At 41.2% G+C, this 15,902-nt stretch overlaps 1 protein-coding gene across 1 annotated transcript in view; it reads right to left on the minus strand.

Annotated features, from left to right (window-relative positions):
• The window catches only part of LOC139916409 (uncharacterized), a 100,375-nt gene that overhangs the window by 82,319 nt on the left and 2,154 nt on the right, over positions 1 to 15,902 (minus strand). Inside the window, exons 2-3 of the mRNA XM_078291541.1 lie at positions 15,145 to 15,294; positions 2,983 to 3,053 (exon numbers count right to left, since the gene is read on the minus strand). Coding sequence (XP_078147667.1) covers positions 2,983 to 3,053; positions 15,145 to 15,294 — 221 coding nt within the window. The remainder of the gene's footprint in view (positions 1 to 2,982; positions 3,054 to 15,144; positions 15,295 to 15,902) is intronic.

Genomic DNA, 15,902 nt, shown 5'->3' on the forward strand with positions numbered 1-15,902 from the left:
GCTGCTGGTTGTCAACCCCACTCCCCCCCACTCCCTCTTTTCCCTCCCCCCCTCCCTCCATCTCTGGCAGCTGCTTATCCATGTCGCGGCGCTGCAGATGTCACAACTCACCAGCTGGGAAAACAGCAGGGGAGAGGAGAGGAGAGGAGAGGAGAGGAGAGGAAAGAGGAGAGAAGAGAAGAGAGGAGAGGAAAGAGGAGAGGAGCAGTATTTCACAGAGAAGCAGCAAACCACGGATGCAATTTTCCTGACGATTCTTTTTAAAGTAGATTTGTAAATATTGATTCGCTCATACTGTAAGCTTAATCATCTTAATTGTGTTAGGAAATGAAACAGTGTTTTTTCTTCCAAGTTGTATGAATGCTAAGGTTGTTTCCACAGTCAATTATGTCATTATTAAGTTTTATATAATTAAGTCAACATGTATACTTGTGGAAAGGAAAAACGTGTCTGTGTGAGAGCGGGTGCATGTGCATGTGCATGTGTATCTGTGTGTGTGTGTGTGTGTGTGTGTGTGTGTGTGTGTGTGTGTGTGTGTGTGTTAATGAGCGTGGCACTTGGCTGGGGCATGGCCCAGTGTGTGAGCCTGTCTGCATGTCCACACTTCAGCCCACCAGCCCCGTGTATTGATCAGTTAGCTTGGCCTAATAAGAGAAGAGGAGCCTGACCTGGGAAAGTCAATAAGGAGAAAAAGAGACATATCCTCCTCCCCTCCAGAGAGAGAAGTGGGAGAGAGGGAGGGAGAGAGAGAGAGAGAGAGAGAGAGAGGGGGGGGGGAAAGGCAAAGTGACAAGGTAGGGGGATAGGAAGAGAGACAGAGGGAGTGACAGAGAGAAGGAAAGAGAGGAGAGATATGGGGGGGTGAAATGGAAACTGTGTGAGTCTGTGTGTGTGAAAGAGAGAAACAGAGAGATAGAGAGGGGGAGAGAGAGAGAGAGAGAAGGCGACATGGAAAACTGACAGGGAAACGGCAAGAGAGCTGGACAGTAGAACAACAAGCAAAAGCAGAATGAGAAGAGTAATGTAACAGTAATGAGCCTACAGTCTCCTAAGCCTAAATATCTTATCACTTTTCTTAACAAAGAAAAGTTTGGAGTTCTGAATCAAAACTGCTCAAGTATACCGAGAGGCACTGCCTAAGTCTCAAATAAGTTAGGTCCTACCTTTCCCAAATGAGAATCAGGATATCCTGTCAAGGCTTTTTTCCTAACTAACTTTCAGCATTCAACTGCTTTTGGCAAAGAAAAACAACACTCAAGTTAACTCAAGTGTAAAAACTCTGCAGGAGATTATACGGAGGGAAAATAATGAAATAATTGGAGGGAGATAGAAAATAAAAAACTGACACCCACTCACACATCAATACATCGATAGATCAATGTGTGTGTGTGTGTGTGTGTGTGTGTGTGTGTGTGCGTGTGTGTTCCATACACCATTTCAGCTGAAATATATAAATAAATCTGTAGATAAACAAAAACCAGAGGAAATGGGAAAGTAGATAAAAGACCTAGGCTTCACCACACACACACACCTCCACACACACACCTGGCTGAGTGATGCTACCCTGGAGGGTGGCTTCAATCTGATGTGTTTAATGTTGACGCTGGTGGCAAGAAACACACACACTCACCCGCTGTTTCAACCTGCCTGTCATTTCATTTCATGAGACCTGATTTACTCATTTCATTTATTTTATTTTTTTATTTTATTATGATGTGTGCAGCCATTTAAAACGCTCAAGGTGTGATGCAAATCCCCACGTCTCTGACAGCAAGCGCGCTGATTGAGGATCCATCACGCCCTTCAGGGCCTTTCGCAGAAACGGCAGAGAGACCCTGTTGAACCAGTTCTGCCAACAACCTGAACCGTGCCACACTGCGCCAGGCCACCTGTTCCTGCTTTGCTGGGCCGTTTAATTGGCTGCACTGGAGGTTGTCAAACCTCCGACCGGTCGCTTCAGATTGTCTTTGGATGCACTGTTGAACATTGATTGCACTATTTTATTCATAGGTTTTGAAATCAATTTACTGAATGTATGGTATTAAAACATAATGTCAACTTTCTTGAGGGCAGCATGCGGCAGATTGCAGAGACTTTTTTTCCTCTGATGAAAGTAAATGGAAAGTCAAGTGTGAACAAGTAGTATCATACTCTGATAGTTAAGCTTCTTGATAACAATTAAGTTAATTGAACAGTTTCTTCTTGAGGCACATTAGGTGTCCATATTTTTTCAGTGACAAAAATAGGACATGCTTGCTCCTTTTCCAATGCATCACACCTCTCATTGCTGCTCAGTTGCTGGAGGCACTTACTGTATGCCCAAAGCTGCACATATTGAAATTTATCACCAGGCAACTTTGGCTTGCATTCATTCAGCAAGCATTGGATATTACTGGAGCTTGAGTGATTTTCATATCAAACCTCTCCCTGGTCTAGTGAGTCCAGGTGTCTAGCTAGAAATGGCAAAATCCGGAATAGGTACATATGTATGAGCATGAGGATTTAGATTCAGAAAATGCCTCTTTCATCAGTTTTGTCAAAATGTATAAAACTTAAAATGAAAATCTATCTTTCCAGAAAGGGGTGAAGTAGAAACAGAACAAGTCTTTAGGGGCCTTGGAGCACTGCATGGTGGGAAATATCATATAGGGATTTGCATATTGCCATAGGGACAGTGGTGTTGCTGTGACTCCCTGAGGAGCTCAACCTCCCCAAGGAGAGAGGGAATCCCTGAGGCCAACTGTGTGTGTGTGTGTGTGTGTGTGTGTGTGTGTGTGTATGTGTGTGTGTGTGTGTATGTGACTGTACCTGTGCATATGTGTGAGTGTGTGTAGTCATGAAGTTATTAGAAAGAAGTTATTAGTTATTATAGTAAACTTTTCTTGAGCAAAAAAATAATATATATCAGTGGCATCTTGTTAATGAAAATGGAAGCTGAGTATAAAAAAGCATTAGAAGTCAGTGTCTGCCATGCATACGTACATTTGTGGGATGTGAGCCACAGGTCCAACGATCTCATCCAGCAACAGCGTCTTCAACTCAACACCAGACACCTAGGAGAGAAAGAAAAAAAAAAGTAAGTAAAAGTGCAGATTCTTTACAGTCGCACGCTGCATTCGTGGCAATGGTGTATAATTCTTATATATATTATATATGAAAATTAGCAGCTAAGGTTGGAATGTTCAGAGGGATGTAGATGAAGATAAACCCACTTAAAACCACCTTGTCATCTGCAGAATAGAGTTTATCCACCTTTTAAGCCTTAAGACATAAATCTTTATGACAGATATACATAGTACACGTCAAAATAAGTAGTATCAAACTGATCTAAGTTATATAAAGATAGGGTCTTTTTTTGCAAAGAAAACCCATAAATTATTGCTTTTCTGAAAATGTATTGACTTTTTTTGATTGATGATTTTTGACATCACTGAATATTCATAGTTAAAGTTACATTTTCACCCTAATACAACTTTTATTTCCTTTTATTAATTAGATGCTGCTCAATAAAGGACAGACAATCATTTTGCAGAAAGTGATTTTCTCAAGTGCTGCAAACTGTGATGAAGTTTGACAGTGAAGTGTCTCACCCCCGACTGACTGATCTGAATTTGCCTCTTGATGACCACGCGCCACGCAACGATAGCGCCACGGGAAGAAGGGGGGAAGAAAATAAAAGACAAAGTGCTATAAACAAATGATTAAAGAAAAAAGTCTCCGCTTTCTCATTTTCAAAACAGGGCCAACTGCTGCACGAATCACCAGAATCAAATTAGCTCTAAAGCTGACAGGATCAAATATAGAAGAGGGAAAAAAAAGATGAGAAGAAGATGAAATCTGAAATATGATTATGCTAATGACTTAATAATTTGGTTTTCCTCTTTGGGGATTAAATCAAAAAAATCTCAATAGTAGCACAGGAAGTCGCTTGGTCTGAAAGGAGGACATTGAGATGAGGAGAGAGAACACACACACACACACACACACACACAGGTACAGTGTACACACACACACACACACACACACACACACACACACACACACACACACACATACAGTTTTCTGTTAAGTCTGAGTTCATCCTCAGATTCAATAAAACAACTTGGACTCAAGGAACCTTCACCATTCCCCTCTCTTCTCGTCTGTCTTGGTCTCTCTCTCTTTCTGCCTTTCTAAATATTTGTCTATGGAAGAGAGAGACGGGATGAGAAATATGGGGCAGTAGAGACACTGTGAGGTCACTTGATGTCTGTATAAAAAGAGGACAGATAGAGAGAGAGAGAGAGCGAGAGAGAGAGAGGTAGACAGTGATGGTGGCCCAGCTTACTCATTACACACGACTGTATAAAAAAAGAGAACAGAGAGACAGGGGCAAAGAGAGAGAGGGATGGAGAAGGAGAGCTGGAGAGAAAAGAGAAGGAGATAAAGACAGGGAGAGGGACAGAGGGCAAAATAAAAGAGTGGGGGAGAGAGTGAGAGAGAGAGAGAGAGAGAGAGAGAGAAAGAGAGAGAGAGAGAGAGAGAGCTGGCGGTGCTGGTGAAATATCGGCTGGGGTGCACTCTATCGCTGTGGTGACAGGGGTCACTCTGGGAAAAGGAAATCAATGCTGACAGTAATGACTCACAGGTCAACACGTAGCCCTGTGTGTGTGTGTGTGTGTGTGTGTGTGTGTGTGTGTGTGTGTGTGTGTGTGTGTGTGTTTAAGTGCGAGCTTGTGTGTGTGCATGTGTTTCAATTATGCGTATAATTCCGCTGTTGTTTTTTTAATGCGTGTGTTAAAGTGTGTGCCTGTTTTCTTTAACACACATCCCTAATAAACACATACAAATAATTGAAATGCATGCACACAAACACACAATATAGGAGATGGACATGAGGGGGAGATGAGGTCCTGTCCATTAAGTCAGAGTTTAATATTTGATGCATGATGCGGACAGATTGGATACCTTCGTGTCTGCCTAGTGGACAACTTGCTTTTCAGGTCAAAACTTTAAGAACGCAGTAAACAACAAACTATAAACACAACGGGCCTCATTATGTTCTTTTACTTTATCATTGCCTGCAGCGTACAATCTCAAAAAGACTATGATGGAAAACAAATTAAAATTATATCCAAGCCACTCATACCTTGGATAATGATAGAAATGATTTATTGTTTGCTATAGCAAAATTGGAGAAAAATCACTATAACCCACTGATTTTAGTATCAGTAGATATATATTTTTTTATAAATCACTAATGACTAAAACATAACTGCGTTGTATGGAAACACAACAAGAAAAGTACAAATTACCACCGCATTTGAATGGGTGGTGTATGTTTTTGTTCATATATTTACAACTGTAAACTGTATTGTCTTTTTACATTTTTACATAAGGAAAAATGATGGACTACTCTCAAAGCCAATGAGGTGGGGCAAAGTTAGAGTGTGCATAATCATGTGTCCTCTAAATATCAGTCTGGTCACAAAACACACATATAGACACATAATTAGACAGAGACACACATACACACAAAAGGCACACATCATTCTCTCCCCCAGTAATAATACATTCATACTCCCAATGCAGCTGCAATATGACAATGAGAAGACCTGGCACACATGGAGGTCAGTGGCTAATATAGGCTGTGCATATGTGTGTGTGTCTGGGTACGTGTGCCTTATATACCCTTGGGTTAGCAGGAGTTATGACCTGCTTACATTATTAAGGTGAGTAGTAGGCAGTGTTATGTATGCCTAAACAGCCAGTCAATTCATTACAGATGCAATCCCCTAAGTACATGAATAAGCACACAGCTCTCTCTCTCTCTTTCTCCCTCTCTCTGAACTGTAAAGGAGACAGAATATTGGTGTGATGCAGAGCGCTTTAGATAAATCAGAAACGGGAGCAAATTAATAATAAGGAATAAAACAACATTAGCTGATTAAGTATGTATGGCAGAGTGGCGGCTGTAATTTACAGGCAGCTGGGATTGGGTGTCCGGAATAAGGTCTCATTACGGATCAGGGTGTGTGTGCGTGTGTGTGTGTGTGTGTGTGTGTGTGTGTCCATCCCGTTAGTAATCCGTCACCAGTGGTCTCAGCTTTATGAAAAGGCCTGCAATCTATGATAATGAGCCCTGTGAAGGTTATGACCACGGTAAACTCATTTGTTAGAGGGAGGGCTAGTGTGTGTGTGTGGTGTGTGTGTGTGTGTGTGTGTGTGTGTGTGTGTGTGTGTGTGTGTGTGTGTGTGTAATACGACTATACCATTAAAGAGTGGTGAGGAAAAATACTATTAAAGTAATGGTCAGAGTGAGTAAGTGTGTGAGAGAGGAAGAGAGAAAGGGAGAGAAATGGAGAAAGAGAGACAGAGAGAGAGACAGAGAGCGCATTACATGGATGTTGCATCACATCAGTTACTTTTTCTCGCTCGGTTTTGAGACAAACAGAACAGGCACATGATCCATTCTTATAGGAGGTACGCTGTCTATAACGAGGAGGACGGGTATTTACAAAGTGATCACGAAAGAAAGAAAGAAAGAAAGAAAGAGAAAGAAAGAAATATGGGCTAGTCATTCAGAGTTCATTCACTTTCTCTCCTCCTCCTCTGTTCTGTCACTATCCCTCTTTTCTTTTCTTTCCCCTCCCTTCCTATCCCCTTCTTTTCAGCCTCCTACCTTGTCGCATTCTCTCCTCTCCTCCCGTCTCATCCACTTGCCCCTCACCCACGCCTCCCCTCCCCTGTTCTTTTTTCCTCCCCCCCCCCTCACTTTCCCTTTTCTTGTCTCCTTTCTATCTGAAAATAGCCTTCCATTTACGCAATCATTCCATTTTTTCCACTCCCCTCTATGCCTTTTGTCTGGAGCTAGGTCAACTGAAAGCAGCAGCGGAGAAAAAACAAAAACAGGAATGTGTACGCGTGAGTCACCGGATCACAACAGAAAGCGAGGGATGAAAAAAAGAGGATAATACAAGTCGTGGTGATGGTGACTGGAAAGAACAAGGCAGCTTCGTACTTGGCCTACTACGGCAAGGCCTACATTTCTAGAGTGAATGCGTACTAAATATGTGGACTTTAATTTACTCCAGTGTGAGCTTGATGCAAGTAAAAAGTGATGCAACTATGATGATAACCTACAGCAAAGCAATTACACAGGCATATGCTGCCTTACACTCTGGGTTCTATTTTTTTCTATGCTGTATTCAAAAGATACTGTATGGCTGTAAAATAAATTTGGTTATATTTGGTAAATATATTTGGTATTTCACTACTGGAGTGCTGATAATATTAAAAATTCCATGCTCAAAATTCTCCACATGTTTATAGCTTCATTCAAGTTCAAGTTGGTTCTCAACGTGGGGTCCGGGGACCACCAGGGGTCCTTGAGGGGGTTCCAGGGGGTCCCCAGCAAATTGAATCGTTATACTTCACCATTATTTCATTTACAAGAAGTTAACACAATCAGAGAATTTAGAAGAATGATTATTTGGAGTTTCACTATCTTTCTACCTACAATACAGATAGTTATGGAATTCTGGACAAAATCGATGAAAATATTCTGATTTGGTCCGAGAGACAAAATCTCATCAATTGGGGGTCCGTGGCCCTAATGTGTACTAAATTAGGGGTCCTTGATATAAAAAATAGGTTGAGAATCACAGCTCTATGTATGCATTACAAAATGATTGAAAGTGTTAACTAGACATAGACAGATAATAAATGGGCAAAAACTCTAAATGACACCATTCTCCTTTAAAAGCCAATGTTTATGAAAAATATGTGGCATTCGAGAGGATCTGTTGTTATAGTTTTTTTGTCATAACTTTATTTATAACCTGTTAAGATGACACTGAAGACCACCATGGCTAATGTCTGCCTGGCTTAAAGGTTGCACCAAAAAGCTTTTTTAACCAACTTTCCACTGTGCAACGGGAGGATTAGTTGCTCAGTATTTGTGTGTGCTATAGTGCTTTTACATTGTTCCAAAGGTAGCACATACCATCCACTAGACATTAAAAGTATGCTAAAGCAGTAGCATAGACTGTAGCGAATCACATACATACACACAAACGAGTATGTGCTACTAATTTTCTCATTGCACCATGGTAAGAGAATTGAAACTGAAACAAAAGATGCAGTAATTGTTAGGTAGGCTAATGGGAAGCATAGGCATCCCGGTGCTCCAGATAGACTAGTTCCAGTTCCATCCTGTGGCTGATATATTAACAAAGGTTTACAAGGGCAGAGCACTACATATGTAAGTTTGGCCTTATGGCTGACCTTACAATGCACTTAGTATCCTGTACAGGGAGTAATGCTGCAGCCACTCCTACAAGCCATTTATTCCAGCTAACGACCGTCAAGCACTCATAAATCAGCATTAGGAACCTCTTTCGCCCTCTCTCTCTCTCTCTCCCTCCCTCTCTCTCTCTCTCGTTTAGTTGTCCTTCTCTTTTGCTCCCGCTATCCCTCTGATGTTTCTTTCTCTTTCTCTCACACTTCCTTGTCCTCACTCTTGTCCTCTCCTTTTTAACATTTATTTCTCTCTCTCTCTCTCTCTCTTTAAACTTGCCACTGCCCTCCTCCCTCTCTCTATCTACTTACCCCTCTCACCCTCCTTTTCTTTCTCTTGCTCTTTTTTCCCACTCACTCCTTCTAACTCTCTTTCTCCCTTTTTACCCAACTCCTTTGCTTTCATTTGCTCCTCACCTTTTTCTACATACCCCTCCTCCTCCTTCCTTCTGTCTATCCATCTCTCCACTTACCCCCTGCTATCCCTCCCTCTCTCTCCTTCTCTCCCTCTCTCTCTCTCTCTCTGACAGTTCCTTCCCCACAGATAGAGACGGCGTCCCTGAGATGTCTAACCTGGTATTGGCACCTCTATTGATTTTAATTAAGCTAATTAGTTCATTATTCCAAGGATCAAGCGGGGGCATCCATTACCGCATAGAGAGGGACTGGGGGTTGGGGGGTCGGGGGAGGGGGGGAGTTAATATGGTAATGAAGGCGATCAATTATCACTCACAGCAAAGTCATTAACAACAGTATTAGCATAGTCAACCATCGCAACCCCCTGACCTCCGTGGCTCTCTCTTTCTCAATCTCTCTCTCCCTCTCAGCATCTGCTACACAAGCATGTGTGTGTGTGTGTGTGTGTGTGTGTGTGTGATAAAGGTCACACAGTTCAGAGAAGAGGGGAGCTGGAGAGTAGTAAACTAAACTCGCCCTTTTAATGCAGACCTGAAGCCAGTTTCCACATTCTCTCATTGACTTCAGTGGAACAGTCACCACTTATCAGGGTCAGCCAGGTTTGGAACAGCTTCTTTTTTTGTGTCATGTGCAAAGTATGAATAGTACAAAGGATAGCCATCTTAATTCTGGTCTTAATCATTTATCAATCAATAATACTACTAGAATTAACCTCATAATAGTATTGGGAACATATGGGTATACATATAGCATGTGTGTATCACTGCTGTCACCTGAAAACAGCTTAACCCCAATTTAAATGCATCTATGTGTGTGTGTGTGTGTGTGTGTGTGCGTGTGCGTTTAAGGTAACATGGTCCTGTATGTTCTCAATAAGTTGATGATACAGCCCATAAAAACAATTCCTAACCCAGTGTGATTTCAAAAAGACGTAGTCATTCTGAAAACAAGGCTGTTTTATTAATTCCAGAGAAATTCCCTTTCTGGAGATCAAGAGGTTTTCATCCAACAGCTGTGGCATAACTTACAAACTTGCTCTTTTATGCACTGGTTGTTTGAACTGCGACCCGGGACGGAAAATGGGTCAGAAGGTTGCTACTACTGGAGGGTCCTCCACATGATAGAAAAGTTTATGTTCTCATTAGCATGGATCAAGTCATGAGACCAATTTTCTCATTTGGTTCCTAGGCTGAAGGATTTTAAGAGCCCCTGTTGTTTGTTTTATGGGGAATGTCATAAACAGAGTCACTTTGTGAATCAAAAACAAAAATTGGAGACTCTCATCACAGCTGGAGACATTCTCGGCATTCAATTAGCGAATTTGTAGCCGTCACTTGTTGAGAAATAACCCATTTGTTTCTTCTCTGATACTCTGAAAGAGCTTGTTTCTTCTCTGATGGAAATTATGTTTTCTTTGTTAACTCTGTCTTTTACCAAAAGGGAAAGATGACAAACATGGCACATGGTCTCCAGAGTTGACACGGTGTCTCCGAAATGTGTTTACCAATACGCGGGTGTTTCGACTTTGGTTGGTATGGTAATGATTTGAGAATTGTGTGGGAATGATGAGTTGACAGGATGAGTGGATCAAAGAGCAAGCCAGTGATCCCTAATGATCCCTACTGATCTGCTCTGATCTTCACTGATCTCCCCCAGGCCCGCAGTGCCCCAAACTGCCCTGCCGGCCAGGGGCCAAGCTGTGGGAATTAAAACACGCACTCAACACACACACATTTACACAGTACGCACAAACGGTACACACACATACAAAAACAAAATGGCGTGCAAATACGCCCGGAGATGCAAAGACACGCACAAAGGCATGACAACACAATACAGAGTGTGCTCAGATGCATGCATGCAAAAAAAAAAACACACGCACACACACAAGAGGGAAGAAAGAAGAAAAGGAGAGACAGAAGAAACGACACAACATGACTCACATCGAGGTTGTGTATGTGTCCAGTTCGCTGGATGAGTTGCGTGAGGCAGCTCAGGTCTGACTTCAGATCTGTGTTCTTGGAGCACAGGGCACACACACTCTGCTCCAAGGTCCTCCTTTGCTGATTCAAGTCCTGAAGAAAACATTGAGAGATACTAGATTCTATGAATCAACTGAAGAAATTCATGAAACCTTTAGTGTTTCCACAGAAAAAGACTTTAGTCATATGTTGTTTTCATCCCTGTTAATGTTGTACCAAGAAACATATGATGGGATGAATTGACATGTGTTTAGAGCCTGGTCCTTTGTGTTTTCTCAATTATATATCTCCAGTAAAGGCCTAGTGGTTTGAAAGAGCGTCCTTCAACCGGAGGACTTGGATTCGAGCCCCATGTTGTCAAGCATCTGCCCTGCTGAAGTGTCCTTGAGCAAGACACTGAATCCCTACCAGCTCCAGAGGTTGTTCTGTAGCTGGCTTTGCACCCCTGACCTTCCTGGAGGAGGGCAAGCGGAAAGAGAATTTCTACAGGGATCAATAAAGTATCGAATTTATTGCATTACATCATTATTAATCCATGAGATCTATGAAAGCTGTCCAAATGATTGTCCAAGGAGAGTATGATCCAGAACATTGAAGGAAATGACTATGAGGAACAAGTTTCCCAAAACCTCCTCAGCACTAATAATACTGTTTTTCACTGTAACCTAATGGGACAAAGAAGGTTTAGTACTTTCCTTAGATTCATTATGATACACTGCATAAAAGCCATTTTCAAACCCTGAGAGTTCCTGACACTGATCCTGACAGTAGAACCAGGAGGAAAGGAAGTCCTCATCGTACCACTGCTATGAAAGCTTCTAGGTGAGACAATGACATTTTAGTGCAAAGCTGCTTCTGGGGCATCCATATCCACATCCTTCAAAATCTACATTGAGCAGTCACTCAATACACTGCTTAGGAATAATGAACAAGAAGCCATCCACTTTTGCCTTCTTGTTATCTTGAAACCCTAGTGTTGTCATTACCCATTTATTAGAAAGTGAAACCTTTTTTTTCTTTTAAATCTCACTACTTGATACTCAATATTGTATCAGATCTGGGTCACATAGTATTTGCACATAATTATTAATGTTGGTTTTAACCTGCTGGGAGTACCAATTGGGTGGGGTTTGCCAGGTCAGGACAAATGAGATTGTGTCAGGTGGGCTGTCAATCATAGAAAAGTAAAATTAATTTCAAATACTTTCTTATGATTGTCTAAACTTTGTGGCTTTGACTGCAATGTCCTGAGGCAAACCCCACACAAATGGTACTCCATGCAGGTTAAAACAAATGCTAAGGATTATTTGCAAGATACTATTTGATTCAGGTCTGTAGTGTACATGGGGAAACATGATGATTCCATCTATATCAGCCTATGGATGACAAATAGACAACAGTCTAATTGCCGCAGTCTAGAATGGAGAATATAAGCCTTAGATTTCATGATATTATGACCACAAAACAAACTCTGTTTAGTGTCCATTACAGTTCAACCCTATTGTGCATCAACAAGACCATACACTACGATTCAATCAGACGTTAGCCGAGCTCCTATTACAGAGCTCATTGCATCGTTTACATGGTGGAACGGTCCATAAGTAGCTCTAAATGCTCTTCATTTGATTGGATTTCACATTATGGACATCAGAGCAGAAATACACTGTTGTCCCCTGACTATCCTAACAGACTGTTGAGTAAGGCAGTCCATTTGTTTGTATTTGTTTACCGATCTACAGCCTGAAAACACACTGGGAAACATAAACAGGCAGTGAGAGCATCGTTTAAGATGGGTGAAAATGGAAATTCAAAAGCTCAGAAGATGGGTCGATGTCACAGCAACAAACTATTATGTTTCCCGACACTTTGTCTCTTTGGCTGCCTGGATAAGCTCTTGTTGTTGGGGACAATAACAAGGCTGTGCAATTGGACAGAAGGGCTCATGGGTGAACTAAGAGAGTGCCATTTAATCAAGGTTAGAAATGTTCTCGCCTGTTACCCACGAGTTGTAATTTTTGAATCTAAATTAAAATGGTGAATTTTAATGTCAGGTGACACAGGTGATATGAGGATAGCAGCCAAATAGACCTGCCAAGCAAGTGCCCAAAATGCTCAGATTCCTTCCCTGATATTAACACATCTGAACACTAATGAAGGTTTTGGCCACAATGCCATACAATAGGCTACAAGTATTCTGCTATAGTGTACAGTACACCAGTAAATTATTGAATGGATCTACTTAGCTTTCACCTATGGATTATAAAACCACTACTCACACTACACTATATATAATGTTTACAGAAGGTTTATAATCACCTAGTGAAGAAGAGGCACATTGTAAAGTGGATGGACCCCCTCCCCCGCCCCCCAGTCACTGCAGGTGCAGTAGTTACACCCTAAAGAGTTAAACAAAGCTTTCAAGTGTTGTAACATCAATAAAGTACGCATAGGAGTAAATAATTCAATACTGGTCATTAATGAATTATTAAAATACCTATCAGCCACATGCATGTTAAATAGCTTTGGGCTGCACAATGATACAAAGACAAGCAAAGGATTTAGGATCAAGCAAAACACTCAGTACAGAGTAGGAGTACAGACGCATCTGCAAAGGCCTTATGGCAAAGAAACTGCAGAAATGCTGATATGTGTTGTTGCTAAAGCAATGTCATTGAAGAAAATGAAGTTTTGATTGATGAAAGTTTAAAATGGACAGCTTTGAATATTGAGATATACCAAGCATTGCGATAAAGTGACCTTTGTGACCTGTGTGGATTGGAAGCACACAATGCTAACCCTATGACCTTCTCCATAATAGCAGATGCTATTCAAGTGTTTTCATGTGTAATAGGCCATGATTACATTTCTGTGTGTAAAGCCCACTCAGGAGAGTGAATGTTGGTAGAAGCCTGGCCACAGTTGAAACGGAACAATACCTTAAGGTCACCACATCAATTGGCAATGTCTTTACAGTGCTGCCTTGCATTGATGCAATCTTCAGAAACCTTGGTAGGAGCTTTTTGAACATAGTGTGTCCACCTCCGCACCACTAAGAATGAATGATAATTTGTGGTTTCTTGGAGAAAATGGTTGAGGCCACAAACTATGAAAGATAATTACAGAGAACCTTTCTCTGCCTGATTCCTTCTTCAGTTTGCAAGCAGCTTTACCTGAAGAACTCGCTGCATCTGTAATATTGGGCCGCAACGAAGAATTCTTGCCATTGTGCTCAAAAAACAGGCAACCATTACGAGGCCCCATGCTTCTCCTAATTGCTTTTGTATATTGCCATTATTCTCCTTCAAGTTAAAGCTAGGCTAAACAATGAGGTATTTTCACTGACTTATCAGTTAACCATATTCAATGTGATCCTCACTGATTGTATTCTGCAAAGTCGAATAGGCCTTGGCCTCAAGTAGTGTACACATACAAAGGAGCCTGGAGACAATGGTACTGCAGAATGGAAAAGAAAGGCATGGTATTCTCCCTCTCTCTCTTTCATTCACAATTTTTAATTTCCGACAACTTTCCATCTTCTTTATGCTTGATGTGTATGTATGTATATTTATGATGTTCATTAGTGGACATTCCATAGCTCTAACAAGAAAATACTGAATAAAGGTCCCTGTTTAAAAAGGAAGGTGAAATAAAAGTAACAAAATATATCTGCATATATCCACAAAAGGGTATGAGCTGGGTTTGAGCCTAAGATTGATGTCGCAAATATATGCACAGTGCCACCTGGACAGCTTAACCTGGTGTCTCGGTGAGCTAACGGCTAATTTATGCCTCGTGTTTTTTTATAAATGGGTCTGTGTGGGCCTGCACACAGGGGGTTGTGGGTATCTGTAAGTCGCAGAGGGTCTCTGCTTAGGTTAAGTGCACCTCTCAAACATTTAAACTGTATGTCGGTGTTGTAGAGAGCACACAGATATGAGTGGTTTCCAGCAGTTAACAATCAAGGGGAGGTAAATTGATGGATCAGTTATTATGCAATCTTCACAATAGGATGCAGATATGAAGAAGAGCCGCACATTCCAACATGTGCTACAAGGCACAGGGCCATGAATTTCAACATTTTGTTACATGCTAAGCTGCAAAGAAAATACATTTCACATATACTTCAGAATATGTTTGAATATGATTCAGAATATACAAAACTGGAAATATATTTTGAACACTGGAAATACTTTTTGTTCCTATAGGCACTGTTGACAACATACAGTATCTGCAAGTATACCCAAGATATATTTTGGCCACTCAAGTAAATGTCATCTGCATGTAAAAAAAACATTTTTGTTCTATTTGTGTATATTTTTAAACATATCTCTGAAAATATTCAGAAGTATGTATGTATGAAATGTATGCTTTTTCTGTATAGGTTGTCGTTCCACTCCCATCTTCCCTGTGACTCTCAGCAATTAAGCAAACATGCCATAAAAACAATCAAAGATCAATAAAACCTCACGTCAATGATGCCATCAGAGGTGCGTAGCTTCATTCCCAAATTGGAAACCTTGTGGTCGTTTTCCTTCTCCAGATCCTCAATGGTCTGAACCAACACCTGGTTCTGGTCTGCCAGGTCATTCACATAAGACTGCAGGACACACACTTTCATCTGCAAGGATAAAAGCACAGCAGGATTAAACAGTAGCTTTATTTTGTTCTGTTTTAATGGGCAGGCAGTCGGCCCAAGTTCTGTATTTTCTCTTTGATTCTGTTTATTTTATTTAGCCAGTCAAGTCAATGACTAACAAATCCCTGTTTAAAACAAGGCAACAGCAAACAAGTCGTCCACCACAAATGATGCACACTCCCTCTGGGCCAATCAGTAATAAATATGTCACCTTGTTTGACCTGTAATTGTGGCACTACCCTTGGGCCAATCAGTGTAATTTTAAAAAAGCTGGAACACAGTGGCAAGGTGCATCATTTCCCCAAGTTTCATCAAAACATGATCAGTGGTGTCTGAGACATCACACTGACAAGCAGACGGACAGAGACTGATCCACCATCCACCATTGATGAAACCTGAGAGTTTCACAGACAAAGAGGGTTTACAGTGTAGATAGTGCAACATAAAAGAATCAGGAAATGTATGTTTTATTTATTTGTATCTAACCCTTTTTATCCAGGTTAGTCCCATTGAGATCAAGAATCTCTTTTAATAGGGAGATCTGGAATGCATGGGTTGGAGAGTCAGATACCCTTGGGTTACACAGAGTA

This window comes from Centroberyx gerrardi, chromosome 22, assembly GCF_048128805.1.
Source record: "Centroberyx gerrardi isolate f3 chromosome 22, fCenGer3.hap1.cur.20231027, whole genome shotgun sequence".
Classification (NCBI taxonomy): domain Eukaryota; kingdom Metazoa; phylum Chordata; class Actinopteri; order Beryciformes; family Berycidae; genus Centroberyx; species Centroberyx gerrardi.